At 32.8% G+C, this 26019-nt stretch overlaps 1 protein-coding gene across 1 annotated transcript in view; it reads right to left on the bottom strand.

Annotated features, from left to right (window-relative positions):
* Positions 1-26019, bottom strand: part of LOC139521326 (polycystin-1-like protein 2) — a 47241-nt gene that overhangs the window by 16906 nt on the left and 4316 nt on the right. Inside the window, exons 3-8 of the mRNA XM_071314804.1 lie at positions 21979-22031; positions 17083-17343; positions 15159-15319; positions 3987-4110; positions 3158-3237; positions 485-610 (exon numbers count right to left, since the gene is read on the bottom strand). Of these exons, the coding sequence (XP_071170905.1) occupies positions 485-610; positions 3158-3237; positions 3987-4110; positions 15159-15319; positions 17083-17343; positions 21979-22031 (805 nt within the window). The remainder of the gene's footprint in view (positions 1-484; positions 611-3157; positions 3238-3986; positions 4111-15158; positions 15320-17082; positions 17344-21978; positions 22032-26019) is intronic.

Below are 26019 nucleotides of genomic sequence, written 5' to 3'. Positions count from 1 at the left end.
CAAAAGATCCATGTACCCAGTACCATAGAATTCAACATCTAAAGTAGATATGACAATATTTCAATCTGATCTGGACTTGGAGAGATTTATGTTATAATGTATCTATTTATAAGTTACAGTTCTACCTGTATCATCTTGCTCAGTTATTTGTAAGATCCCATATAACTTCATATTGAAAAGAATTTGATATAAATTATACATTACTGTAAACAAACTAATTTTCACAAATAGAGAAATAACGCAAATATTTATAACTTGAATCTTTCTGTATTTGTACAATCTCGAAACTAAATAGCGCGAAAAGGGGTAGTATTGTCAAAATGCGAAATAATGTATCCATGAAAATAAGTTGGCTTACAGTATCAATGACCAGTGAATATTGCGGCGAAGATTAAGACTAATATACTGTGACAAATGACACAATATTTGTCCAAAATCCTAAATCTGGACTGGACTGCAGGTGGTAGAACCTAGGTAGGTATACCTGAGTATAATCTGTCAATTCATCTGATATTGATGTAGCTGAATTCAGCACTCCAGCCACTAGATCTAGATCATTCAAACTTGTAATTGATACTTTCGTTAAACTGAAGACAATGACTTCTCTAATCTAAAACAAAATATTAGATTTTACATATTCATGGATGTATGTTTCTTGTTTTTGCATTATCTTTTACAATACTGCCCAATAAACCTGCAAGGATTATACCTGTATTTGGGCACAGCTGTAAACTGCTTTCCTTAGAAAAAGTGGATATGCATTTAAAAAAACAGGGAAAAAATATAAAATATAAAAGAACAGAGTTCCAATGTACATATTTTATCTGGCCATTATCTTTTGGGAAATATCTTCACAGAAATGAAGGCTTCAGCACCTATTAAATGCAATGCAATTTTAGATATAATGAACGAGGCATAACCTTTCAAAGTTTTATAAATATATTATAGCCATTGATTTTTGAAACCATCAAAGACATTGCTGATACCTTTGATGTACATGTCCAAAAATTTGTCAAGAATGGCACATGTGAGAGTGCTAACAATGAAATTTTCCATATAATTAATGTTTCCAAGGGGCAAAAATCTTTTAAAACTTATTGACAGGCACTGATTTTCAAAATTGTCTAAAGACAATGCAAATATAAACCTATGATACAAGTTTTATTGAAATCCTAAATATAAAGCTTTATTACAACTGTCACATAAACTTAACATTAACCCAGAAAACTAAAAATTGACAAATGAACCATGAAAATGAGGTCAAGGTCAGATGAATCATGCCAGGCAGATATGTACAGCTAACAGTTCTTCCATACAACAGATATAGTTGACCTATTGCTTATATATAGATAGTTTAAGAAAAACAGACCATGAAAGCACAAAAACTTAACACTGAGCAATGAACTGTGAAAATAAGGTCAAGGTCAAATTATTAATCTGAGCGACTGACATATAGATCATAAAATATTTTCATACACCAAATATAGTTGACTTATTGCATATAGTATTAGATAAAAAGACCAAAACTCAAAAACTTAACTTTGACCACTGAACCATGAAAATGAGGTCAAAGTCAGATGACACCTACCAGCTAGACATGTACACCTTACAATCATTCCATACACCAAATATAGTAGACCTATTGCATACAGTATATGAAAAACAGACCAAAACACAAAAACTTAACTATAACCACTGAACCATGAAAATGAGGTCAAGTCAGATGACACCTGCCAGTTGGGCATGTACACCTTACAGTCCTTCCATACACTGAATATACTAGACCTATTGCTTATAGTATCTGAAATATGAATATACTAGACCTATTGCTTATAGTGTCTGAAATATGGACTTGACCATTGAAACTTAACCTTGCTCACTGATCCATGAAATGAGGTCGATGTCAAGTGAAAACTGTCTGAAGGGCATGAAGACCTTGCAAGGTATGCAAATACCAAATATAGTTATCCTATTACTTATGAGAGAGAATTTACAAAATTATTACAAAAAATCTTAACTTCTTTTTCAAGTAGTCACTGAACCATGAAAATGAGGTCAAGGACATTGGACATGTGACTGACGAAAACTTTGTTACATGAGGCATCTATATACAGAGTATGAAGCATCCAGGTTATCCACCTTCTGAAGTATGAAGCTTATTAGAAGTTAGCTAACGCCACTGCATTAGCCGCCGGATCACTATCCCTATGTCGAGCTTTCTGTGACAAAAGTCGCAGGCTCAACAAAAACTAGAATATGAATAAAATAAAACCAAAGTTTTAACCCAGGTGCTATCATTTGTTTAAATTTGATGAAAAAAGTATGTTGACCAAAATCTACATGTAGGTTTATTTATGACTAAACTATGAAAAAATCAAATCTAAATTCGACTCTTAATGGTGTCTCTTGATTATAAAATAGCTCTCTAAAGGGCATCCTCAAATTTCCTAAGATTGAAAAGGTTATTGATGATTTAAAACTTTTACATTATACTGTGGATTCATTATCATTTGTTAGATACTCATTATGGTGGGTTCTGTGGGTACAGGGGAACCACTAATTCAAATGTCAAACGAACTATATATAACAGGCTATTATTTGAACTTGGAATTATTTTTAATTATGGAATTTGCTTGATTTCTTGTTATTGAAATTTTCAATAAATTCCACGTTTATTCTGTACTGAAATGTTCTGTGCTGCGCACAACTCTTTCTATTACAAAGAAAATAGTATTTTTCAATAGAATGTACTGTGCCGCGCACAACACTATCTAACCAAAATACATTGTATGGAAAGTGTTATTAACCGCTCAAAAGATCATAATACCAAATATTACATGGAATTTATTAAAAATTTTAAACACAAGAAATTATGCAAATTCCATAATTAAAAATAATTCCAAGTTCAAATAATAGCCTGTTATATGTTCTATTGGCTTTGCATGCAGAGATTGGCAGAACCTGAAAATCCAATATCCACAAGAAATGTAAGTTTCCTCAATTCAAGAAAATTGATACCCATGACAATAAATAAATCCACAGTACTGAGTAGGCTGGATCTAACTGTATACTCTTAAAAAACTCAGTCCATTTATCTGTAAAATATGGAAATAAACTTTCAGTTGCAGGGGCATAAAAATATAAGTTGTATAATTACCTGTTTACTTTCTTCCCCACTTGATTTGTTGACATTATCATTCAATGACGACACAACACCTCCTAAGATGTTAACAGCACCTGTAAGTTAATAGTATATTGTTTATCATTTTTGAATTATTATTGTCAATAGTTTAGTTTAAACATATTTATTTTATATAGTGGATTGGGAAAAAAGTTTTGCAATCATATTAATCCCTTTCCACTTTGCGGGTGATATCGTCAATAAATATGAACCTGCTAAGTCAATTACAATACTGTAATTTTATGTTTTATGGCGTATTGGAATTTAAATCATCATTCCTCACAAATTTACAGCATCTAATATTTGGAGATAACATTTTGCATTTGAAAACTTGCAGGAACTGATTGGCTGTTTAATGGTCACCTGTGGAGTAAATGGATATGTTGACCATTAATTTTATAACAGATGGCCGCATACCTTAGAGTACCCTACTATTTTCTGGATTCAAAAATCCATTGAAAGAAAACAATATGAGATCATACGTTTGATCAGTAGCACTAATAATATAAATTCAAGTTATTTTGCAAATACTTCTTAAAAGAATAACTCTTTTCATAACGGTGCACCTCCAACTGGACTGATATTGATACTGATATAACATGCAAAATGCCAAATATTGAATCCAGTTGTCTGCTCTTTGGTTGGTAAAGTTGCTGTCTCTTTGATATATTCCCATTTCCATATTTTACATATGTCTTGATTTAACCTAATTTACTTTAAGAATGGGAATACATGTGTATTACTTTTACCATGGAATTTTAAACCTATACCTGAAAATATTTGAATATGTTTTCAATGAACATACTTGAATAGTCTCCATTGTCCATGAGGTTATTGATAACACTGTCATTAGAATTTATATCACTGCCAATCAGATCTGTGATTACATCTTTCACATCACCACTGGTATACATATTCATTGGAAAAACCTACAAAGAGAGTCAATCAGATCAGTTATTACATATTTCACATCACCACTGATATGCATATTCATTGGAAAAACCTACAAAGATAGCCAATCAGATCAGTTATTACATATTTCACATCACCACTGGTATACATACTCCTTGGAAAAATCTACAAAGTATGTCTATCGTCGAAATTTAATAATCTATAATCCAAAACAAGATGCATTCAAGAGTCTGTGTCGCTCACCTGTGTCTACTTTTTTTTGGAAATCATGTAAATTAAGGTTAAAATCATAATTATGGTGACTTGAGTAACACCGGTATCACTCAGACTACAATTTTACCTTGACAGGTAAGTTTGTATTTAGCCTATAAAATACTTATTTAGCCTTGAGAATTGAAAGGTCAGTTTATCCCATTCATACAATAGAACTTGATAAATTTGGCTTCATGCCATTTACCTTGTCCAAAATTAAGGTCACTTTATTGTTATTGTGATATTGGTAAAGTACAAAAGTACCCTATATTCTAACTAGTACTTAAAACTTTGTGCATCTTGATTTAATTGTAAAAAATATGTTAATGTTGAATTTTTGGGGTTATTTTTGGCCTTTTAATTGCATATTTCTTTTCATGGTAGTTTTTTTTTTTTCAGATATAAAAAAAACTATCTGTTTGACTTTATAGAAATAGACTATGCTTGCAGGTTATCTGTAACACTGTCTTGCTTTTTGTTTACACTAAATCTGACAGATTATTATTTAGTTGCAAAATATTTTATATGAGAGCTGAAATTTTTTCTATCTTTAAAGGGAAATTCCGCGATTTTTTACTTATCATCTAATTATGTTCATCTTAACATAAAAAACACATTTGCAAAGTTTTAAATTTATATTCCTTCTAATAATGGAGAAAATCAAGTATTTGTAACTTTTTTGGTTGAATTCTCGAGTGGGTCGTGACGTATTAGCCCGATTTATTGAATTCTGGGAAAAAATAAAATCTGTTTAACTCTTATAGCTTATCGACAATATACGTAATTAAAAGCGCACAGCTGACGAATGGTCGAAGTTATGAACCACAATATAAGAATGAACGAAAGTGAATATGCATATATATATGTTCGTATTGATTGCATTAAACTCCTATAAAATTATCTCTAGTAAATGTTTTTGAATAAATTTAATTAATTATTGTTGAGATTTTTTTCATAAAATATTTATTGAACATTTTTACTGATATTGAACTGAAAATATTTCAGTTCTATTTACCGTTATTGTTTTGATAATCATTTCAATGCAACTAATGTGTGAGCAGAGTGTGTATATTATTTTGTAAAGGTCACTGTATATTTCTCGGCTTGAGGTCAATTCGTTTACCTTGTAGCTATTTAGCCGCAGGTGTGAGTTCAAGCGTACACAGGTATAAATGTTGTTATTTGGAAAGGATAAATAGAAAGGATTAGAGTATATGCTGTCATGATGTTAATACACTAAGATTAAATACACGATGAGAATAAAGATACAATAATTAAATTGTGTAAATTAATTGAAAATAAAATTCAGATTCGTAATTCCGAAAGTGTATAAAAATAAAAGGAAACAATTTTTGATTACTTTCTTAGCGGCAATTGGCGTAAAGATTCAAATATGAAGCAAAAAATAGTAGTTTTAATCTTTAATAAAAACTAAATGCAATATTACCCAATTTGATATACCATTGTACATCTGTTTGATATCATTGACTTTACCGGAATTTCTTAACTTGTATTCAAATCTGGCTGTGTTTAAATGCTAATAAAACTATTGCAATTTTAAAGTTTTTAATTGACGAAAAAATACAACATACAACATGCATAATTTTTTTTTAGTTTCTTTTTAACATTTTATTCTTACATAATTAAATTCATTTGACAGTCATTTACACGAACTTTTTGTGAAAAGAATACTAATTATCTAAGCTAAGGCATTATATCTTTTGAGGATTTTTGAGGATTTTTTTTAAAATTCTATGATAATAGTTGTGCAATGTTGAACATGATAGCCGTCATTAATCCAAATAAGTAATACAGTAGTTGTAATAAAAGTTATACTTTAGTCATGCATTACAGATATTGACGAATTTATAATAGTTCGTTCATACATCGTTGTTCATGAAACAATCATTATTAGTATACATGTAAGTTTCCTGACGTATAAGAGCCATTGAGGATGAGCTCCAGAGAAATCAGACTAGTTGCGTTTCGTTCGTTTGTTTATTGGGAAAGGAGAGGAAATGCAACCGCTTGTACAGATAAACGACAGAATTACCATACAAGCATTTATAGTCAACACAATCAGAAAGAGTTCCCATCGTTAGACGGGGAATATGAAGGCTTCCAAGAATGAACAAGTGACATGTCTAACTCTGAACAGTTAGAGAACAGACTATCGACATCGAACGCTTGTTCTTGATATTTGAAACTGTATGCATATATATACGTATACGTTTATGATATAGTGATGAGTTCTGACAAAAACTAAATTCCTTCATGTTTATATCTTGCCATACGTTTATATTGGTTTGTAAGGTGATTACTCAAAATCGTTATTTGAAAATCCTGTTTGTGAGATGTAGATTCATTTCAATACAGAAATTTCGTCTATATATTTCACAAGTGTATAACACGGAGAAGCTCTGAAGGTTCATTACTCCCATTTTGTTGGGGTGTGAACCATCGATGTTTACAGCAATATCAAGGAATAAGGTGATGATGGTAGAAAGAACTATGGGCGTCATGTGGCAAATATTACATGCATATCGGACAATGAGTTGTCAATCTGTATGAAAAGTTTTCCAATACAACCATATTATTGAGAAGGAATGTTTACATGCTATACTCTCGTACTAGTATTACAGGGTTCTTGTGGCGTTCACCTTAGACACACATCGTTTTAACGATGTTTAAAAAAAGACAGAACCAATTTAATGTCATATTTCCCTATTTTTTAAATATAACTAAAATTCTTTTATCTGACAAGAATATCCCTATTTAGCGAACAAGTAATTTTTTTTTTTTTCGGTTATTGAATACCAAGAAAGAAAATAAATCCCGAAATTAATTTGAAACTTTGATACTCAAAAGTTTCCCAGCAAAATATTCACATCCCCTGGGGATAATTAGTGTTCGTCCAGTGGCATATATAACAATTGTGATGACGAATTCCTTCCTTTGTTTGAGAACAATCTTATTGAAATATAAATCTGTGATTTTCCTAGGTCCACAGCTTCAATGAACCAAAGCAAAAGTTATACATCGACCTGTATTTAAATCAAATTGGTTCTCTTCTTCTTTTGGTATACAACTGTAGTCTATCGACATTCGATGATTACATACTGTTGGCATACGTTGGCTAGTCTATTTACAACACTTTTACCCCTATTTATTCAAAATATATGTTTTTTTCTTATGTTCAATGTATACACGTATATATTTTAAATTGCGCTATAGTTCCGTAACTTTATATCCAGTCGTATAAACGAATCGTCGGCAAGTGCGTACATTTTTTTAAATCAATATTTCTGGTCTGTTCCAATCTGTCCTTTACTATTGACAATGACTATATATTACATTTTCCCAAATTCACCCTTGGAAAAAATATTTAAATAGATTTTAATTTCATCAAATCTTATTTTTTGGGTATTATTTATATATTATGAATTATATTCTTTACACCAGAAATGTTATTTATAAACAAGCGTATGAGTTTAGTAATGACAAGTAAGACAGAGTTGTATATTATACATCTGATAGTTCAAAATGGAAAGTTATAAGTTATAAGTTATCAGCCGTGTACACTGATCAATACCTGCAGAAGTGAAACGATGCATGAACTTGCAAGCCCGACAGGAAATCGCTTGAATACCTGGACGTGTCACCTCACACCCCTCACAATACCTTTTGAAGTAATACCTTTAGCCATGCTGGTGATCAGATAAGGGAAGATCAAAATATATTTGAAAAAAGTTTATTACTTTAAAGAATTATGAACAAATTAGATTTTCGAAAACAATTTTCACGGAACACTTATTTATGATTTCAACTTTGACTTTTCACCTAATTCCAATATCAACAGTTTAAAAACAACAGACCATGGTAATTTAAAAAAAGTAAGAATATTTTCCGTATCAAGTTAGTTAGTCGTATTAAACAACCGTACGATTGACAAGATATCGACACGCAATTACGACTACATCGGTTACTGTAGTTTTGTTTCTTTGTGGTTTATAGACATATCGTTTTTATTCATCGGGAAAGAAGACAAGATGGCGGATCTCGGAGAATTGATACTCTAAATTTAAAATCGATGGTGATCGCTTATCTAGCGGAATAAAACTTTAATATCTATGAATTTGAACATTTTTATACAGAATGAACATAATATCAATTTTTGATTTTTTTGCGAAGTTTCCCTTTAAATGTGCATTGAAGGTTAAAATAATCATAATGTGAACAAGAATGAAGAAAACATCTTGGTACCCAACATCATCAACCAGGATTTAAAATTCCAAATATTAATTTATTATATTAATATCAGTTGAAATCTCAAGCCATTGTTTTGCATGTTAACAATGTAGGTCATGTCCCAACAGAAAATCAATAAATATGACAGTGCAATGTACTCTTAGCACAAACACATAAGGTCACTGTGAAATAGACATCTAGGGTAAGAAACAGTCAGTTATACCAAACCAGTTTGACTAGATGTCTAGTTTAAAACCAGTTTGACTAGATGTGTCCTATATTTTGACAATGTAAATGACATGAGGACCTGCATGGGTTTTTTTAATATCTGTATTCTTTAAATATTTAGGGCATTTTTCTTTTAATAGCCTTAAAAAGAACTCTCATTATGTAAAATTCTCATGAAAATGAATTTACTATTTAGTCTCTGTTACAAGATTATTTATCAATTCTGTACATTGAACATTATATTATCAGTATTTGCGTTACAGTTACCTTAGTAACCTTTTTATTTTGCACAGTTAATCTTTATACTTTTGCACCGCATTAAATTAGTCTCTATTTATGATTTTGTTGTTCACTTTATCTTTTCTATATTTTTTGAAGTTGCTATCACATGTATTCTCTATTCTGTAAACCCCATTCTGACCCTTACAGGTAAACTTCTATTGTATGACTGGGATAAACTGACCTTTCAATTCTCAAGGCTAAATAAGTATTTTATAGGCTAAATACAAACTTACCTGTCAAGGTAGAATTGTAATCTGAGTGATACCGGTGTTACTCAAGTCACCATAATAGTATTAGTCACTATAGATTATTAGATATTATATATTTTTTTAATACTATAGTAATATTCAAGATAATAAACAAAATCTGCGAAATTAACCTAAAAATACCAATTCAGGGGCAGCAACCAAACAACAGTTTGCCCTATGTTCTATTTTTAGCAATGTCAGCCATGTTGGTTCGCAGGCAGGGTCATCAGAAACATTTTTAACCTAAATACCCTACGGATGATTGTGGCCAAGTTTTGTTTAATTTGTCTCGGTATTTTTAGAGAAGATTTTTGTAAAAGATTATCAAAATTTATGAAAAATTGTTAAAAATTCACTATAAAGGGCAATAACTCCTTAAGGGGTCAATTGACTTTTTTGGTAATGTTGATTTATTTGTAGATCTTAATTTGCTGAACATTATTGCTGTTTACAATTTGTCTCTATCTATAATAGTATTCAAGATAATAACCAAAAACGGCTAAATTTCTTTAAAAATTACAAATTGGGGGGCAGCAACCCAACAACCAGTTGTCCAATTCATCCGAAAATTTCAGGGCAGATAGATATTTACTAGATAATCAAGTTTACCCCTGTAAGATTTGCTTTAAATGCTTTGGTTTCAGAGTTATAAGCCAAAATCTACATTTTACCCTATGTTCTATTTTTAGCCATGGTGGCCATCTTGGTAAGCCGGGTCACCGCACACAATTTTAAAACTAGATACCCTAATAATGATTTTGGCTAAGTTTCTTTAAATTTGGTCCAGTAGTTTCAGAGGGGAAAATTTCTGTATGTGACTTACTTGTACTTCTTACTTTGCAGAACATTATTGCTGTTTACAATTTATTTCTATCTATAGTATTCAAGATAATACATCTAATAAGAAACAAGAGTGCACACACTGAAATGTCTCGCCTTCTTTACTAATCACTGATATTATGTTGATAGTCCTAAGTATAAAGCATTATTACAACTGTCACATAAACTTAACATTAAACAAGATAGTTAAACAAAGACCAATGAACCATGAAAATGAGGTCAAGGTCAGATGAACCATGCCAGGCAGACATGTACAGCTAACAATGCTTCCATACAACAAATATACTTGACCTATTACTTATACTAAAGAAAAATAGACCAAAACACAAAAACTTAACACTGTCCAATGAACCGTGCAGTTGAGGTCATGGTCAAATAAAACCTGCGGGACTGACATATAGATCATAATATATTTCCATACACCAAATATAGTTGACCTTTGGCATATAATATTAGATAAAAAGATCAAAACTTAAAAACTTAACTTTGACCACTGAACCATGAAAATGAGGTAAAGGTCAGATGACATCTGCCCGCTAGACATGTACACCTTACAATCATTCCATACAACAAATATAGTAGACCTATTGCATCAAGTATGAGAAAAACAGACCAAAACACAAAAACTTAACTATAACCACTGAACCATGAAAATGAGGTCAAGGTCAGATGACACCTGCCAGTTGGACATGTACACCTTCCAGTCCTTCCATACACCAAATATACTAACCCTATTGCTTATAGTATCTGAGATATGGACTTGACCACCAAAACTTAACCTTGTTCACTGATCCATGAAATGAGGTCGAGGTCAAGTGAAAACTGGCTGACGGGCATGAGGACCTTGCAAGGTACGCACATACCAAATATAGTTATCCTATTACTTATAATAAGAGAGAATTGAACGTTACAAAAATTCTGAACTTTTTTTCAAGTGGTCACTGAACCATGAAAATGAGGTCAAGGACATTGGACATGTGACTGATGGAAACTTCGTAACATGAGGCATCTATATACAAAATATGAAGCATCCAGGTCTTCCACCTTCTAAAATATATAGCTTTTAAGAAGTGAGCTAACACAGCCGCCGCCGTAGCCGCCGGATCACTATCCCTATGTCGAGCTTTCTGCAACAAAAGATGCAGGCTCGACAAAAACTGCATTAAATCCTTAAAATTACCAATCCAGGGGCAGTAACCCAACAACAAATTGTCCGATTCTTCTGAAAATTTCAGAACAGAGAAGTCTCAACATGTTAATTATTTTTCCCCTTTGAAAGATATGCTCTAAATGCTGGCCTGTAGTTTCACTTTCATAGATATAAACCAACTGTGTCGCACACCTTGGTCTACGTGAATATTAAATAAAGGAAGCAGATGGATTCATGACAAAATTGTGTTTTGGTGATGGTGATGTGTTGTACATCTTACTTTACTTAACAGTCTTGCTGCTTACAATTACCTCTATCTATAATTAAATTGGCCCAGTAGTTTCAGTGGAAAATGTTAATAAAAATTTACAAATTTTATGAAAATTGTTAAAAATTGACTATAAAGGACAATAACTCCATTTCGGTCATGTTGACTTATTTGTAAATGTTACTTTGCTGAACATTATTGCTGATTCCAGTTTATCTCTATCTATAATAATATTCAAGATAATAACCAAAAACAGCAAAATTTCCTTAAAATTACCGATTCAGGGGCAGCAACCCAACAACAAGTTGTCTGATTCATCTGATAATTTCAGGGCAGATTTGCTCTTAATGCTTTGGTTTTTGAGTTATAAGCCAAAAACTGCATTTTACCCCTGTGTTCTTTTTTTAGCTGTGGCGGCCATCTTCATTTGATGGCCGGGTCACTGGACACATTTTTAAAACTAGATACCCCAATGATGATTTTGGCCAAGTTTGGATTAATTTGGCCCAGTAGTTTCAGAGGAGAAGATTTTTGTAAAAGTTAACGACGCAGGACGACGACGGACACCGGACGCAAAGTGATGGGAAAAGCTCATTTGGCCCTGTGGGCCAGCTGAGCTAAAAATGGTTAGAAATTGACTATAAAGAGCTTAACTCCTAAAGGGGTCAACTGACCATTTAGGTCATGTTGACTTATTTGTTAATCTTACTTTGCTGAACATTATTGCTGTTTACAGTTTATCACTATCTACAATAATATTCAAGATAATAACCAAAAACAGCAAAATTTCCTTAAAATTACCAAATCAGGGGCAGCAACCCAACAACAGGTTGTCTGATTCATCTCAAAATTTCAGGGCAGATAGATCTTCACCTGATAAACAATTTTACCCCATGTCCGATTTGCTCTAAATGCTTTGGTTTTTGAGTTATAAGCCAAAAACTGCATTTTACCCCTATGTTCTATTTTTACCCATGGCGGCCATCTTGGTTAGTTGGCCGGGTGACTGGACACATTTTTTTTAACTAGATACCCCAATGATGATTGTGGCCAAGTTTGGTTAAATTTGGACCAGTAGTTTTAGAGGAGAATATTTTTGTAAAAGATTTTTAAGATTTACGAAACATTGTTAAAAATTGACTATAAAGGGCAATAACTCCTAAAGGGGTCAACTGACCATTTCGGTCATGTTGACTTATTTGTAGATCTTACTTTGCTGAACATTATTGCTGTTTACAATTTATCTCTATCTATAACAAGAGGCTCTCAAGAGCCTGAATCGCTCACCTTAATTCTTTTGGTTAAATCTCTCATCAATGATTATTTTGGCTTTTCAATTTATTTAAATGTTTTTTGGATCGTCCTATTTTCTTCAAAAGCCAAAAAAAATAATCATTTTCTCCTATGTTCTATTTTAGCCATAGGAGCTATGTTTCTTGACATACAAGGAAATCAAATATAAAATTTATACTAGATACTCTGAAACTCATTTAGCCTAAGTTTGGCTGAAATTGATACAGCAGTTTCAAAGGAGAAGATTTTTTAAAGTAAGTCAACATGATGAACAAATTGTGAAAAAAGTCTTTAAAGGGCAATAACTCCTTAAGGGGTCAATTGACCATTTTGGTCAAATTGACTTAATTGAAGATCTTACTTTGCTGAACATTATTGCTGTTTACAGTTTATTTCTATCTATAATTATATTCAAGATAATAAACAAAAACAGCAAAATTTCCTTAAAATTATCAATTCAGGGGCAGCAACCCAACAACAGGTTGTCTGATTCATCTGAAAATTTCAGGGCAGATAGATCTTGACCTGATAAACAATATTACCCAACGTCAGATTTGCTCTAAATGCTTTGGTTTTTGAGTTATAAGCCAAAAACTGCATTTGACCCCTATGTTCTATTTTTAGCAATGGCGACCATGTTTGTTGATAGATCATAACTTCGGATACAATTTACAAACTAGATACCCTAAGAAACATTCAGTTAAAGTTTGGAAGTATTTGGCCCAGTAGTTTCAGAGGAGAAGATTTTTGTAAAAGATTACTAAGATTTACGAAAAATGGTTAAAAATTGACTATAAAGGGCAATAACTCCTAAAGGGGTCAACTGACCATTTCCGTCATGTTGACTTATTTGTAAATCTTACTTTGCTGAACATTATTGCTGTTTACAGTTTATCTCTATCTATAATAATATTCAAGACAATAACCAAAAACAGCAAAATTTCTTTAAAATTACCAATTCAGGGGTAGTAACCCAACAACAGGTTGTCTGATTCATCTGAAAATTTCAGGGCAGATAGATCTTGACCTGATAAACAATATTATCCCATGTCAGATTTGCTCTAAATGCTTTGGTTTTTGAGTTATAAGCCAAAAACTGCATTTGACCCCTATGTTCTATTTTTAGCAATGGCGACCATGTTTGTTGATAGATCACAACTTCGGATACAATTTACAAACTAGATACCCTAAGGAACATTCAGTTAAAGTTTGGTAGTATTTGGCCCAGTAGTTGCAGAGGAGAAGATATTTGTAAAAGATTACTAAGATTTACGAAAAATGATTAAAAATTGACTATAAAGGGCAATAACTCCTAAAGGGGTCAACTGACCATTTCCGTCATGTTGACTTATTTGTAAATCTTACTTTGCTGAACATTATTCCTGTTTACAGTTTATCTCTATCTATAATAATATTCAAGATAATAACCAAAAACAGCAAAATTTCCTTAAAATTACCAATTCAGGGACAGCAACCCAACAACAGGTTGTCTGATTCATCTGAAAATTTCAGGGCAGATAGATCTTGACCTGATAAACAATATTACCCCATGTCAGATTTGCTCTAAATGCTTTGGTTTTTGAGTTATAAGCCAAAAACTGCATTTGACCCCTATGTTCTATTTTTAGCAATGTCGACCATGTTTGTTGATAGATCAAAACTTCGGATACAATTTATAAATTAGATACCCTAAGGAACATTCAGTTTAAGTTTGAAAGTAATTGGCCCAGTAGTTTCAGAGGAGAAGATTCTTGAAATAGTTTACGACGACAGACGCAAAGTGATGGCATAAGCTCACTTGTCCCTTCGGAACAGGTGAGCTAATACTGTTCAAGATAATAACCAAAAACAGCAAAATTTCCATAAAATTACCTGTTCAGGGGCAGCAACCCAACAACAGGTTGTCCGATTCATCTGAAAATTTCAGGGCAGTTAGATCTTGACCTGATAAACAATTTTACCCCGTTAAGATTTGCTCTAAATGCTTTGGTTTTTTAGTTATAAGCCAAAAACTGCATTTTACCCCTATGTTCTATTTTTAGACGTGGCGGCCATCTTGGTTAGTTGGCCGGGTCACCGGACACATTTTTTAAACTAGATTCCCCAATGATGATTGTGGCAAAGTTTGTTTTAATTTGGCCCAGTAGTTTCAGAGGAGATTTTTGTAAAAGTTAACGATGCAGGACGACGACAGACGCAAAGTGATGGGAAAAGCTAACTTGGCCCTTTGGGCCAGGTGAGCTAAAAATGTACTACCTTTACTTCTAGATCTGTACATTTACCAACTATCTCCAAGCCATGCTCTTTGTCTACTGATATACTTATATCATATGTATAATTCTCATTCTCATATCCAGCGTGCAGGTAAAGGAAAGTCATGTTAGGTGAATGACCTAAATAAATCATATCGTGTTTACCTGAAAAACAAAGAAATATTACATTAATCAATCATGTTGCGTTTACCTGAAAAATAAAGCAATATTACCTAAATAAATCTTGATGTATTTTGCCTGAAAAATAGAGCAATGTTACCTTAATAAATCATGTTGCTTTTACCTGAAAAATAAAGCAATGTTACCTAAATAAATCATGTGTTTACCTGAAAAATAAAGCAATATGACCTAAACAAATCATGTTGTGTTTACCTGGAAAATAAAGCAATTGAAGATTATTGTACCAGTGAAAAACTGCATCTTCAATAAAATATTTAACAAGATGCTCTTAAGAGCCTGTGTTGCTCACCTTGGTCTATGTGCATACATGTATTAAACAAAGGACACAGATGGATTCATGACAAAATTGTGTTTTGATGATGGTGATGTGTTTGTAGATCTTACTTTATTGAACAGTCTTGCTACTTACAATTTTCTCTATCTGTAACAAACTTGGCCCTTTAGTTACAGAGGAAATATTTTGTAAAAATTGACTATAAAGGGCAATTACTCCTTAAGGGATCAACTGACCATTTTGGTCATGCTAACTTATTTGTAGATCTTACTTTGCTGAACATTATTGCTATTTTGGTCATGTTGACTTATTTGTAGATCTTACTTTGCTGTTTACAGTTTATCTCTATCTATAATAGTATTCAAAATAATAACCAAAAACGGTAAAATTTCCTTAAAACTACCAATTCAGGGGTAGCAACCCAATAACCAGTTGTCCGATTCATCTGAAAATTTCAGGGCAGATAGATCTTTACTTGATAAACAATTTTACTGCATGTCAGATTTGCTCTAAATGCTTTGGTTTCAGAGTTATGAGCCAAAATCTACATTTTACCCCTTTGATCTATTTTTAGCCACGGCAGCCATCTTGGTTAGTTGGCCACGTCACCAGACACATTTTTTAAACTAGATACCCCAATGATGATTGTGGCCAAGTTTGGTTAAATTTGCCCCAGTAGTTTCACAGAGGAGAAGATTTTTGTAAAAGTTAACGACGACAACAGATGACAAGTGATGAGAAAAGCTAACTTGGCCCTATGCATATATGGCTGCTTAATTACTATTGCCTATGAGGACATATATATATTATTTTTTAATCTTGGCCTTCATTATAAAGTCATTTATATTTTAATGTAAAACAAACAAGAATGTGTCCACAGTACACGGATGCCCCACTCGCACTATCATTTTCTATGTTTAGTGGACCGTGAAATTGGAATAAATTCTCTAATTTGGCATTAAAATTAGAATGATCTTATCAAAGGGAACATGTATCCTAAGTTTCAAGTTGATTGGACTTCTACTTTATCAAAAACTACCTTGACCAAAAACTTTATCTGAAATTTGCACTATCATTTTCTATGTTCAGTGAACCGTAAAATTGGGGTCAAAACTCTAATTTGGCATTTAAATTAGAAAGATCATATCATATGGCACATGTATACTAAGTTTCAAGTTGATTGGACTTCAACTTCATCAAAAACTACCTTGACCAAAAACTTTAACCTGAATCGCGGGACAGACAGATGAACGAACGGACAGACGGATGAACGAACAGATAGACGGACGGACGAACGGATGCACAGATCAGAAAACATTATTCCCCTCTACTATCGTAGGTTGGGCATAACAAAACAGGTAACCCATTTAAGTCATTAATTTGTTGAATGAATTTATTGCTTTAGAATGTTGTTTCTTGATAAAAAAAAGTTATCTATATTAATTTTTAATACCAGTTTCTGATGTTTGATACACATTATATAAAACAGTATCATGGAGACCAGTAGTATTGGCATGACAAGTAATATTAAACTGTGTGATCAATGAATATCCTTCGTTAGGAGAGATAATACATCTACATGGTACAGATCCCGAAACATCCTGACTGTCATCTTTTATGGGCTGGCTGTCATCTTCTATAGAGTTATTAGATTGTACAAAGTCATCAAAGTCCTTACGTGTGGTCATTACAGTACTGTTTTTCAATAACTCTCCTGTAATACACAAAACTAGAGGCTCTTAAGAGCCTGTGTCGCTCACCTTGGTCTATGTGCATATTAAACAAAAGACAGATGGATTAATGACAAAATTGTGTTTTGGTGATGGTGATGTGTTTGTAGATCTTACTTTACTGAAAATTCTTGCTACTTACAATTATCTCTATCTATAACGACCTTGGCCCATAAGTTACAGAGGAAAATATTTTGTTAAAATTTACAAAATTTATGAAATATTTTGAAAATTGAATGTAAAAGGCGATAACTCCTTAAGCGGTCAACTGACTATTTTGGTCATTTTGACTTATTTGTAGATCTTACTTTGCTCAACATTATTGCTGTTTACAGTTTATCTCTGTCTATAATAATATTCAAGATAATAACCAAAAATGGCAAAATTTCCTTAAAAAATACCAATTCAGGGGCAGTAACCCAACAACCAGTTGTCCAATTCATTTGAAGATTTGCGAGCAGATAGATCTTGACTTGATTAACAATTTAACCCCTTGTCAGATTTGCTCTAAATGCTTCGTTTTCAGAGTTATAAGCCAAAATCTACATTTTACCCTATGTTCTATTTTTAGCCATGGCAGCCATCTTGGTTGGTTGGCCGGGTCACAGGACACAGTAGTTTCAGAGGAAAAGAGTTTTGTAAGGATTATAAAAATTTACGAAAAATTGGTAAAAAATGACTATAAAGGGCAATAACTTCTTAAGGGGTCAACTGATCATTTTGGCCATGTCGACTCATTTGTAGATCTTACTTTGCTGAACATTATTGCTGTATACAGTTTATCTCTATCTATAATAATAATCAAGATAATAACCAAAAACGGCAAAATTTCCTTAAAATTGCAAATTCAGGGGCAGCAACCCCACTACCGGTTGTCCGAATAGTCTGAAAATTTCAGAGCAGATAGATCTTGACTTGGTAAACAATTTTATGATGATTGTGGCCAAGTTTGGTTAAATTTGGCCCAGTAGTTTCAGAGAAGATTTTTGTAAAAGTTAACGACGACGGACGCCAAGTGATGAGAAAAGCACACTTGGCCTTTTAGGCCAAGTGAGCTAAAAAGGCATATAGTTTGTCACAATACACCATTTTTTTTAAAATTTTGTTGTACAGAATAGTCTTCAATTGGCTTTAGGTAACATTTCTGTAAATATTGACAATGCAATTTCCCATAGGAACTCCTTTTACTGCTAAAACTGTACCACTTTTACTATGAAGTTTTGAAAAAATCTTATCCTAGAATTGAAAGTTCATATGCACTACAATTTTTTTCAAAGGTCAAAATATAGGGCTGTGCGGCACATTTTCAATGTTTATATGCCCTGAACTTTTCAGAGTTTATAAACTAACACTACTTTTCTGAACTACCCCTACCTCAAATGATGGGCTACCACAGATTTCAATGGAAACAATATGCACATGTATATTTACTGGTAACATTCCCAAGTTATGTCTCTATGAGATGGAACACAGAGAGCAAAACTGGGAACCAGTACGTAAACAAAATTAATTTTCTATGAATATTCTAAATCTCCCTAACAGAGGCGTGGTTTGAAAAACAGCTGTATTTACAAAGTGCAACCTATAAGGTGGTACCCAACACCTTGACTTAAATTAATTTGGCTCATTTAATTTCCATGAAATTTTGAAAAAATGTTTACTTTGACTCTTTGAAATAAATATAAAAATTTCAAAAAACTTGAATCAATCACTTTCTGGGAAAAAATTGGTTGGATGTATAGCAGTTTGACAAACACTCGTTTTGATCATGGAGAAGCATAATATTTCCTTAACAATACGTGATTAAAACGTTTAGCTGATTTTAAAGAGTTATCTACCTGTAGTGTTAGGTACCACCTTAAAATATGAAACAGGTTAACATCATTAATGTCAATGAACTTTCCCTTCAATATTATTTTATTGAATTTCATCAATTTCCTTGATATTTTTATATCAATCTTGCAAGCAGAGAAGTGGGGGAGGAGTGCTTCCCTTAGTAAATGTGGTAGATACTTATTCAGCTGTAAGCGGTTGAGCTAACGAAGTACTTCTTTAGGTCAGTTGGTTAACACGCTGCCTTGTAACACAGTCGAGTCCAGGTGGAGACAAGCAATTTTTTAATGAAATTCATGCTCTATGGTTTCACAAAAATAAGGTATACCCACTTTCCTTACCCATCACTCTATAGCAGGAATGGCACTTTGTGCAACCCCGCCAAAAAAACAACATTCCTCCAGCTTCAGGGGTTCAAAATTAGTGTGGTTCAGAGGACCCATCTTTTCAACAAGGGAACTTTTTATTTTTTAAATTACAACCAGATGCTCCGCAGGGCGCAGCTTTATACGACCGCAGAGGTTGAACCCTGAACGGTTGGGGCAAGTATGGACACAACATTCAAGCTGGATAAAGCTCTAAATTTGGATTGTGATTAAATAGTTGACACAGCATAGGTTTCTAACACAGAATGAATGTGGTCTAATGAACTTAAATTTTTTTTTTTGCCTTTGAGCAATTCACTATGCTGCTGAATATTAATCCTCTCAAAAAAATGTTTAAAGAAATTTTCTTTTTATTTATGAAATCTGAAAGGAGAAAAATTTACCCCCCCCTTTTTTTTCCACATCCCCCTTTCCCTTTTCCAAAACTGATCTCAATTCAAATTTCTAATGGAGTTGGCAACAATAACTACTCATTTAAATACATCATAAAATATTAAGATGTAACAAAAGGTGCTTGTTATCACTGAATGGTAAAGATTGTTTTAATTTATCAGTTGGTAGTAAAAGTGAATATACATTGTATATTGTATAAAACGATGATTTAAGTTGACTCAACTACTATTCTGGACAAAGAAAGATAACTCCAATCAATTGAAAATTTCTTGCTATTGCACAATATTGTGCAATTAGATATTTCAGGCTATTGCGCAATACTGTGCAATTGAAAATATTTGCTATTGCGCAATACTGAGCAATTGAAAATTTCTTGCTATTGCACAATACTGTGCAATTGAAGATTTCTTGCTATTGCTGAATACTGTGCAATTGAAAATTTCCTGCTATTGCACAATACTTAATATAATAATTTTGGATCCTGATTTGAACCAACTTGAAAACTGGGCCCATAAACAAAAATCTAAGTACATGTTTAGATTCAGCATATCAAAAAAGCCCAAGAATTCAATTTTTGTTAAAATCAAATTTAATTTTGGACCCTTTGAACTTTAATGTAGACCAATTTGAAAACGGGACCAAAAATTAAGAATCTACATACACAGTTAGATTTGGCATATCAAAGAACCCCAATTATTCAATTTTTGATGAAATCAAACAAAGTTTAATTTTGGACCCCGATTTGGACCAACTTGAAAACTGGGTCAATAATCAAAAATCTAAGTACATTTTTAGATTCAACATATTAAAGAACCCCAAGGATTCAATTTTTGTTAAAATCAAACTAAGTTTAATTTTGGACCCTTTGGACCTTAATGTAGACCAATTTGAAAACGGGACCAAAAATTAAGAATCTACATACACAGTTAGATTTAGCATATCAAAGAACCCCAATTATTCAATTTTTGATGATATCAAACAAAGTTCAATTTTGGACCCTTTGGGCCCCTTATTCCTAAACTGTTGGGACCAAAACTCCCAAAATCAAACCCAACCTTCCTTTTATGGTCATAAACCTTGTGTTTAAATTTCATAGATTTCTATTTACTTATACTTAAGTTATGGTGCGAAAACCAAGAATAATGCTTATTTGGGCCCCTTTTTGGCCCCTAATTCCTAAACTGTTGGGACCTCAACTCCCAAAATCAATCCCAACCTTCCTTTTGTGGTCATAAACCTTGTGTTTAAATTTCACTGATTTCTATTTACTTATACTAAAGTTATTGTGCGAAAACCAAGAATAATGCTTATTTGGGCCCTTTTTTGGGCCCCTAATTCCTAAACTGTTGGGACCAAAACTCCCAAAATCAATCCCAACCTTTCTTTTGTGGTCATAAACCTTGTGTCAAAATTTCAAAGATTTCTATTCACTTAAACTAAAGTTATAGTGCGAAAACCAAGAAAATGCTTACTTGGGCCCTTTTTGGCCCCTAATTCCTAAAATGTTGGGACCACAACTCCCAAAATCAATACCAACCTTCCTTTTGTGGTCATAAACCTTGTGTCAAAATTTCATCGATTTCTATTCACTTTTACTAAAGTTAGAGTGCGAAAAAAGTTTGATATTTAAATAATTTAGTAAATTCAAGTTATCAGATACTGTAAATTCAGAAATTATTGAGTGCATTTACTATTGCGATGTTGTCATTAAAGACTTAAATCCTATTTTAATTTTTGTGATAAAAAAAAATCCTGTTCAATTCAGATAAAATAGTTCACAATGTGAGTTAAAATTATTGTGTTTATAATAACCCTATTGCATTTTTCTCAATTTACAGTATAGACATTTTGATTATCTGAGCTGGATTGTATTTCTGTATGTGTTGATGCAATGAATTTCACACACACACAATATATTGATAAATCATACAACAAAATCTTATCAACTGTCTAAAACAATAATATTTGGTCTTCAAATACTAGAAGATTCAAGAACGCATGTCATACCTGAAATTTTGCTATAAATAATTGTCTTTCTAACTGCTACATTTTCACAACGCCTAAAATGAAAGAAAAACAGATGAAAGTTGTTGGTCATTTATGGTTGCACATTCATTTGATGTACACAAAATTGATTAGGAAAGTACATTGGTTGAAGGCAATTTTTGAATTCCCTTAGGACCCTCATACATCTCTTATAATGGAATAACCCTTATGTTAATTAAGGAATAACTGTAATATTTTTTCTGTTTATGAAGAAATAACCTCAACAAGAATGTGTCCACAGTACACGGATGCCCCACTCGCACTATCATTTTTAATGTTTGAAATTGATTGGACTTCAACTTTATCAAAAACTACATTGACCAAAAACTTTAACCTGAAACGGGACAAACAGACGCACAGACGAACAAACCCACAGACCAGAAAACATAATGCCCCTCTACTATCGTAGGTGGCATATATTGTAGAGGGGCATAAAAATGTGGGGCACACTGAATAACCCCCAACACTGGTTATTATAAAGTGTGCACCACATTTTTTTATGTTACTTTTGAATAGACAGAAAAAATATTAGTTATTTCTTATAATTTATAATTCTAAATTCCATTTTAAACCTGAGTAAACCATGAAAAAACGTTGATGACGTCACGGTCACATGACATAATTATGTCTATGAGCTGATAAACAAAACAACTTCAGCCAATCAGAAGTTGCTTTACAGCCAAAATTAAATTATATAGTAATAGATGAACATATTTTATTAAGATGATATTATTCTAATGATTAATTATTTAAAAAGATTAATTGCTATAAAAAACAATCAAGATAATAAGAATGAACATTTTTAGTTACATAAATTTGCCTGTATATCAATCAGCCCTGAGGTTGTTGAAAATCATCAGGGGATATTGTTATGGCTGGAGTAATCTTGCAGTCAACCTAAAATAACTAGAGGCTCTCAAGAGCCTGTATTGCTCACCTGACTTTTCTTGGGTTTTTAAAATTATTTTAAAAAGATAAAATTTGGCTACAAAGTAACAACACTTGGCCAGCACCTCAAAAGGAAAGGAACAAACATGTTTGGTTTCATTCAATTCAGTGGCTCTCTAAAAGAAGAAATTTGTATGTATTTTCCATAGGGTCCTATGTTAAACTAAGTCCCCCTTTGGCAGCCATCTTGGATGATGGATCGGCTACAAAGTAACAACACTTGGTCAGCACCTCATAAGGAACATTCATGCAATGTTTGGTTCATTCCATTCAGTGGCAGATAGATATTGACTTAATATCAAACTTAACTCCTTGTCAGATTTGCTCTAAATGCTTTGGTTTCAGAGTTGTAAGCCAAAATATACATTTTACCCCTATGCTCTATTTTAAGCCATGGCGGCCATCTTGGTTGGTTGGCCGGGTCACCGGACACATTTTTTAAACTAGATACCCCAATGATGATTGTGGCCAAGTTTGGTTAAATTTGGCCCAGTTGTTTCAAAGGAGAAGATTTTTGTAAAAGTTAACGACGCCGGACGCCAAGAGATGAGAAAAGCTCACTTGGCCCAGGTGAGCTAAAAATAAATAAAAATGTTTGCACGAAAATAATTCTGACCAAAACATACCCCCCTTCTTTTTAAGGTTAAGAGGTTGCTCCTTTGAGAAAGCTATTTTGATGATTTGCAGTAGTTTACAGATCTTAAGGATGTCTCGATTATGTATTAGAAAATACTAGGCTGCAGCAGCGTGTTGACAGACGAAGAACAAGAATGTGTCCAAAGTACACGGATGTCCCACTTGCACTATCCTTTTCCATGTTCCATGGACTGTAAAAATTGGGTAATAATCTAATTTGGCATTAAAATTAGAAAGATTATATTATAAGGAACATATGTAATAAGTTTCAAGTTGATTGGACTTCAATTTCATCAAAAACTACCTTGACCAAAAACTTTAACCTGAAACTCCCCCTTTCATTTTCTATGTTCAGTGGACCGTAAAATTTGGATCAAAAGTCTAATTTGACTTTAAAATTAAAAAGATCATATCATAAGCAACAAGTGTACTAAGTTTCAAGTTGATTGGACTTCAGCTTCATCAAAAACTACCTTGACCAAAAACTTTAACCTGAAACTCTCCCTTTCATTTTCTATGTTCAGTGGACCATGAAATTGGGATCAAAAGTCTAATTGGCATTAAAATAAGAAAGATCATATCATAAGCAACAAGTGTACTAAGTTTCAAGTTGATTGGACTTCAGCTTCATAAAAAACTACCTTGACCAAAAACTTTAACCTGAAACTCCCCCTTTCATTTTGAAATTGGGATCAAAAGTCTAATTTGGCATTAAAATTAGAAAGATCATATCATAAGCAACAAGTGTACTAAGTTTCAAGTTGATTGGACTTCAGCTTCATCAAAAACTACCTTGACCAAAAACTTTAACCTGAAACTCCCCCTTTCATTTTCTATGTTCAGTGGACCGTGAAATTGGGGTCAAAAGTCTAATTTGGCATTAAAAATTAGAAAGATCATATCATAAGCAACAAGTGTACTAAGTTTCAAGTTGATTGGACTTCAGCTTCATCAAAAACTACCTTGACCAAAAACTTTAACCTGAACGGACGGACGCACGGACGGACAGATGCACGGACGAACGGAGGCACAGACCAGAAAACATAATGCCCCTCTACTATCGTAGGTGGGGCATAAAAAGGATGGAGGTGTTAAGGATCACAATATTTCTATCTTTTCTGTTTGTTTCAAATGGTATTTCTTCTCTAAGGAGCATTTGGCAAAGGGAGGTGGGTGGTAATGTTTTTTTTTTAAATTATTTCTAAGTATATTCTAACGGATCTGAGATACTGGACAAACAATACAATTTATCTTACACTTTTTCAGTGATGAATTTATAAGTGAATCGTTCTTTGAGTAAAGGCCAGTGGCAAATATTTCTATGTACGTCCAATCCATTCGCGAAGACCTTTTCAAATGAACTATGTTTTCGGCAATGATGAAGTGTCAGACCACCAATTACTCCCTCCAATTTAGAACGTATGTAAAAGTAGCCCTACTCTGACACAAAATAGTGCTTTTGATGTCCTTGTTTACTTAAACTAACCAACAAATTTGCAGAAATGAAACTTTTGGTGAAAGAAATATATCTAGACCATTTTGAGCCAAAGTTTACTTATCTATGAGTTTGCATTAAAAATTGAGGATTAATGCGCTCCATAGTATACTAATTTAAGATTTCCAAAAAACCAGGGGTTATTTTTGGAGTACCTCTGTTCGAAGGTCAGTTTTTTTGTTAGAAGGCTTTAAAGGTATGGTGAAAATTGGCATGTAGAAAGCTGATACATGTACAATTCAGGATATACCTGGTTTCTATGAAGTTAAACTTAAGGTAAAATATTTAGAAAATTGCAAAATTTGGTTGAACAGATAGTGATTTTTAATTGGTGGTCTGACACGATGATGCTTTGGGTCTTGATAAAGGGTTAATAAAGCTACGTAAAGTTGTCTTTATAACAAAGTTTAGACAAATATTTCTGTAAAGAACTTTATTAATTATTGCTATTCAAAAATCCTTTCTTCCTAAAATATTCATGGTAAAAATAATCTTCTAAATGCCCAGTTTTGTGTACACTTAACCTACACAAGGCCTACATTGACTACATTGACTATCGACTGCATGTAGACAAAACAGGATTTACACTTCATGTAAACATTGAGTTTTATCAATTGGAATGTAATTGTGTTTAGTTTACGTGTGAGTTACACTAACATAACACCGAGTTTTGGTCAATGTAAACACCGCGTTAGTTCATGACACTGACTATATAAATGCCACAGCGCCAATGCACATATCCATGAGGGAGGTCTTGATCCCAAAATCAGTGGCTAAAAAACATGAAATCCTGAGGTCCCCAATGTAAAGAAATTTAAATCCCACAATACCGAAATTCGAAATAGAATTCCAGGAGCTTAAAAACATCCGATCCCGGAGTCCCCATAAATGTCTTACCCCTTCATGTATACATGCATGTATGA

This window comes from Mytilus edulis, chromosome 4 (genome assembly GCF_963676685.1).
Source record: "Mytilus edulis chromosome 4, xbMytEdul2.2, whole genome shotgun sequence".
Lineage (NCBI taxonomy): Eukaryota > Metazoa > Mollusca > Bivalvia > Mytilida > Mytilidae > Mytilus > Mytilus edulis.
The sequence above is the reverse complement of the archived record's forward strand: the minus strand, read 5'-3'. Positions and strand labels throughout refer to the sequence as shown.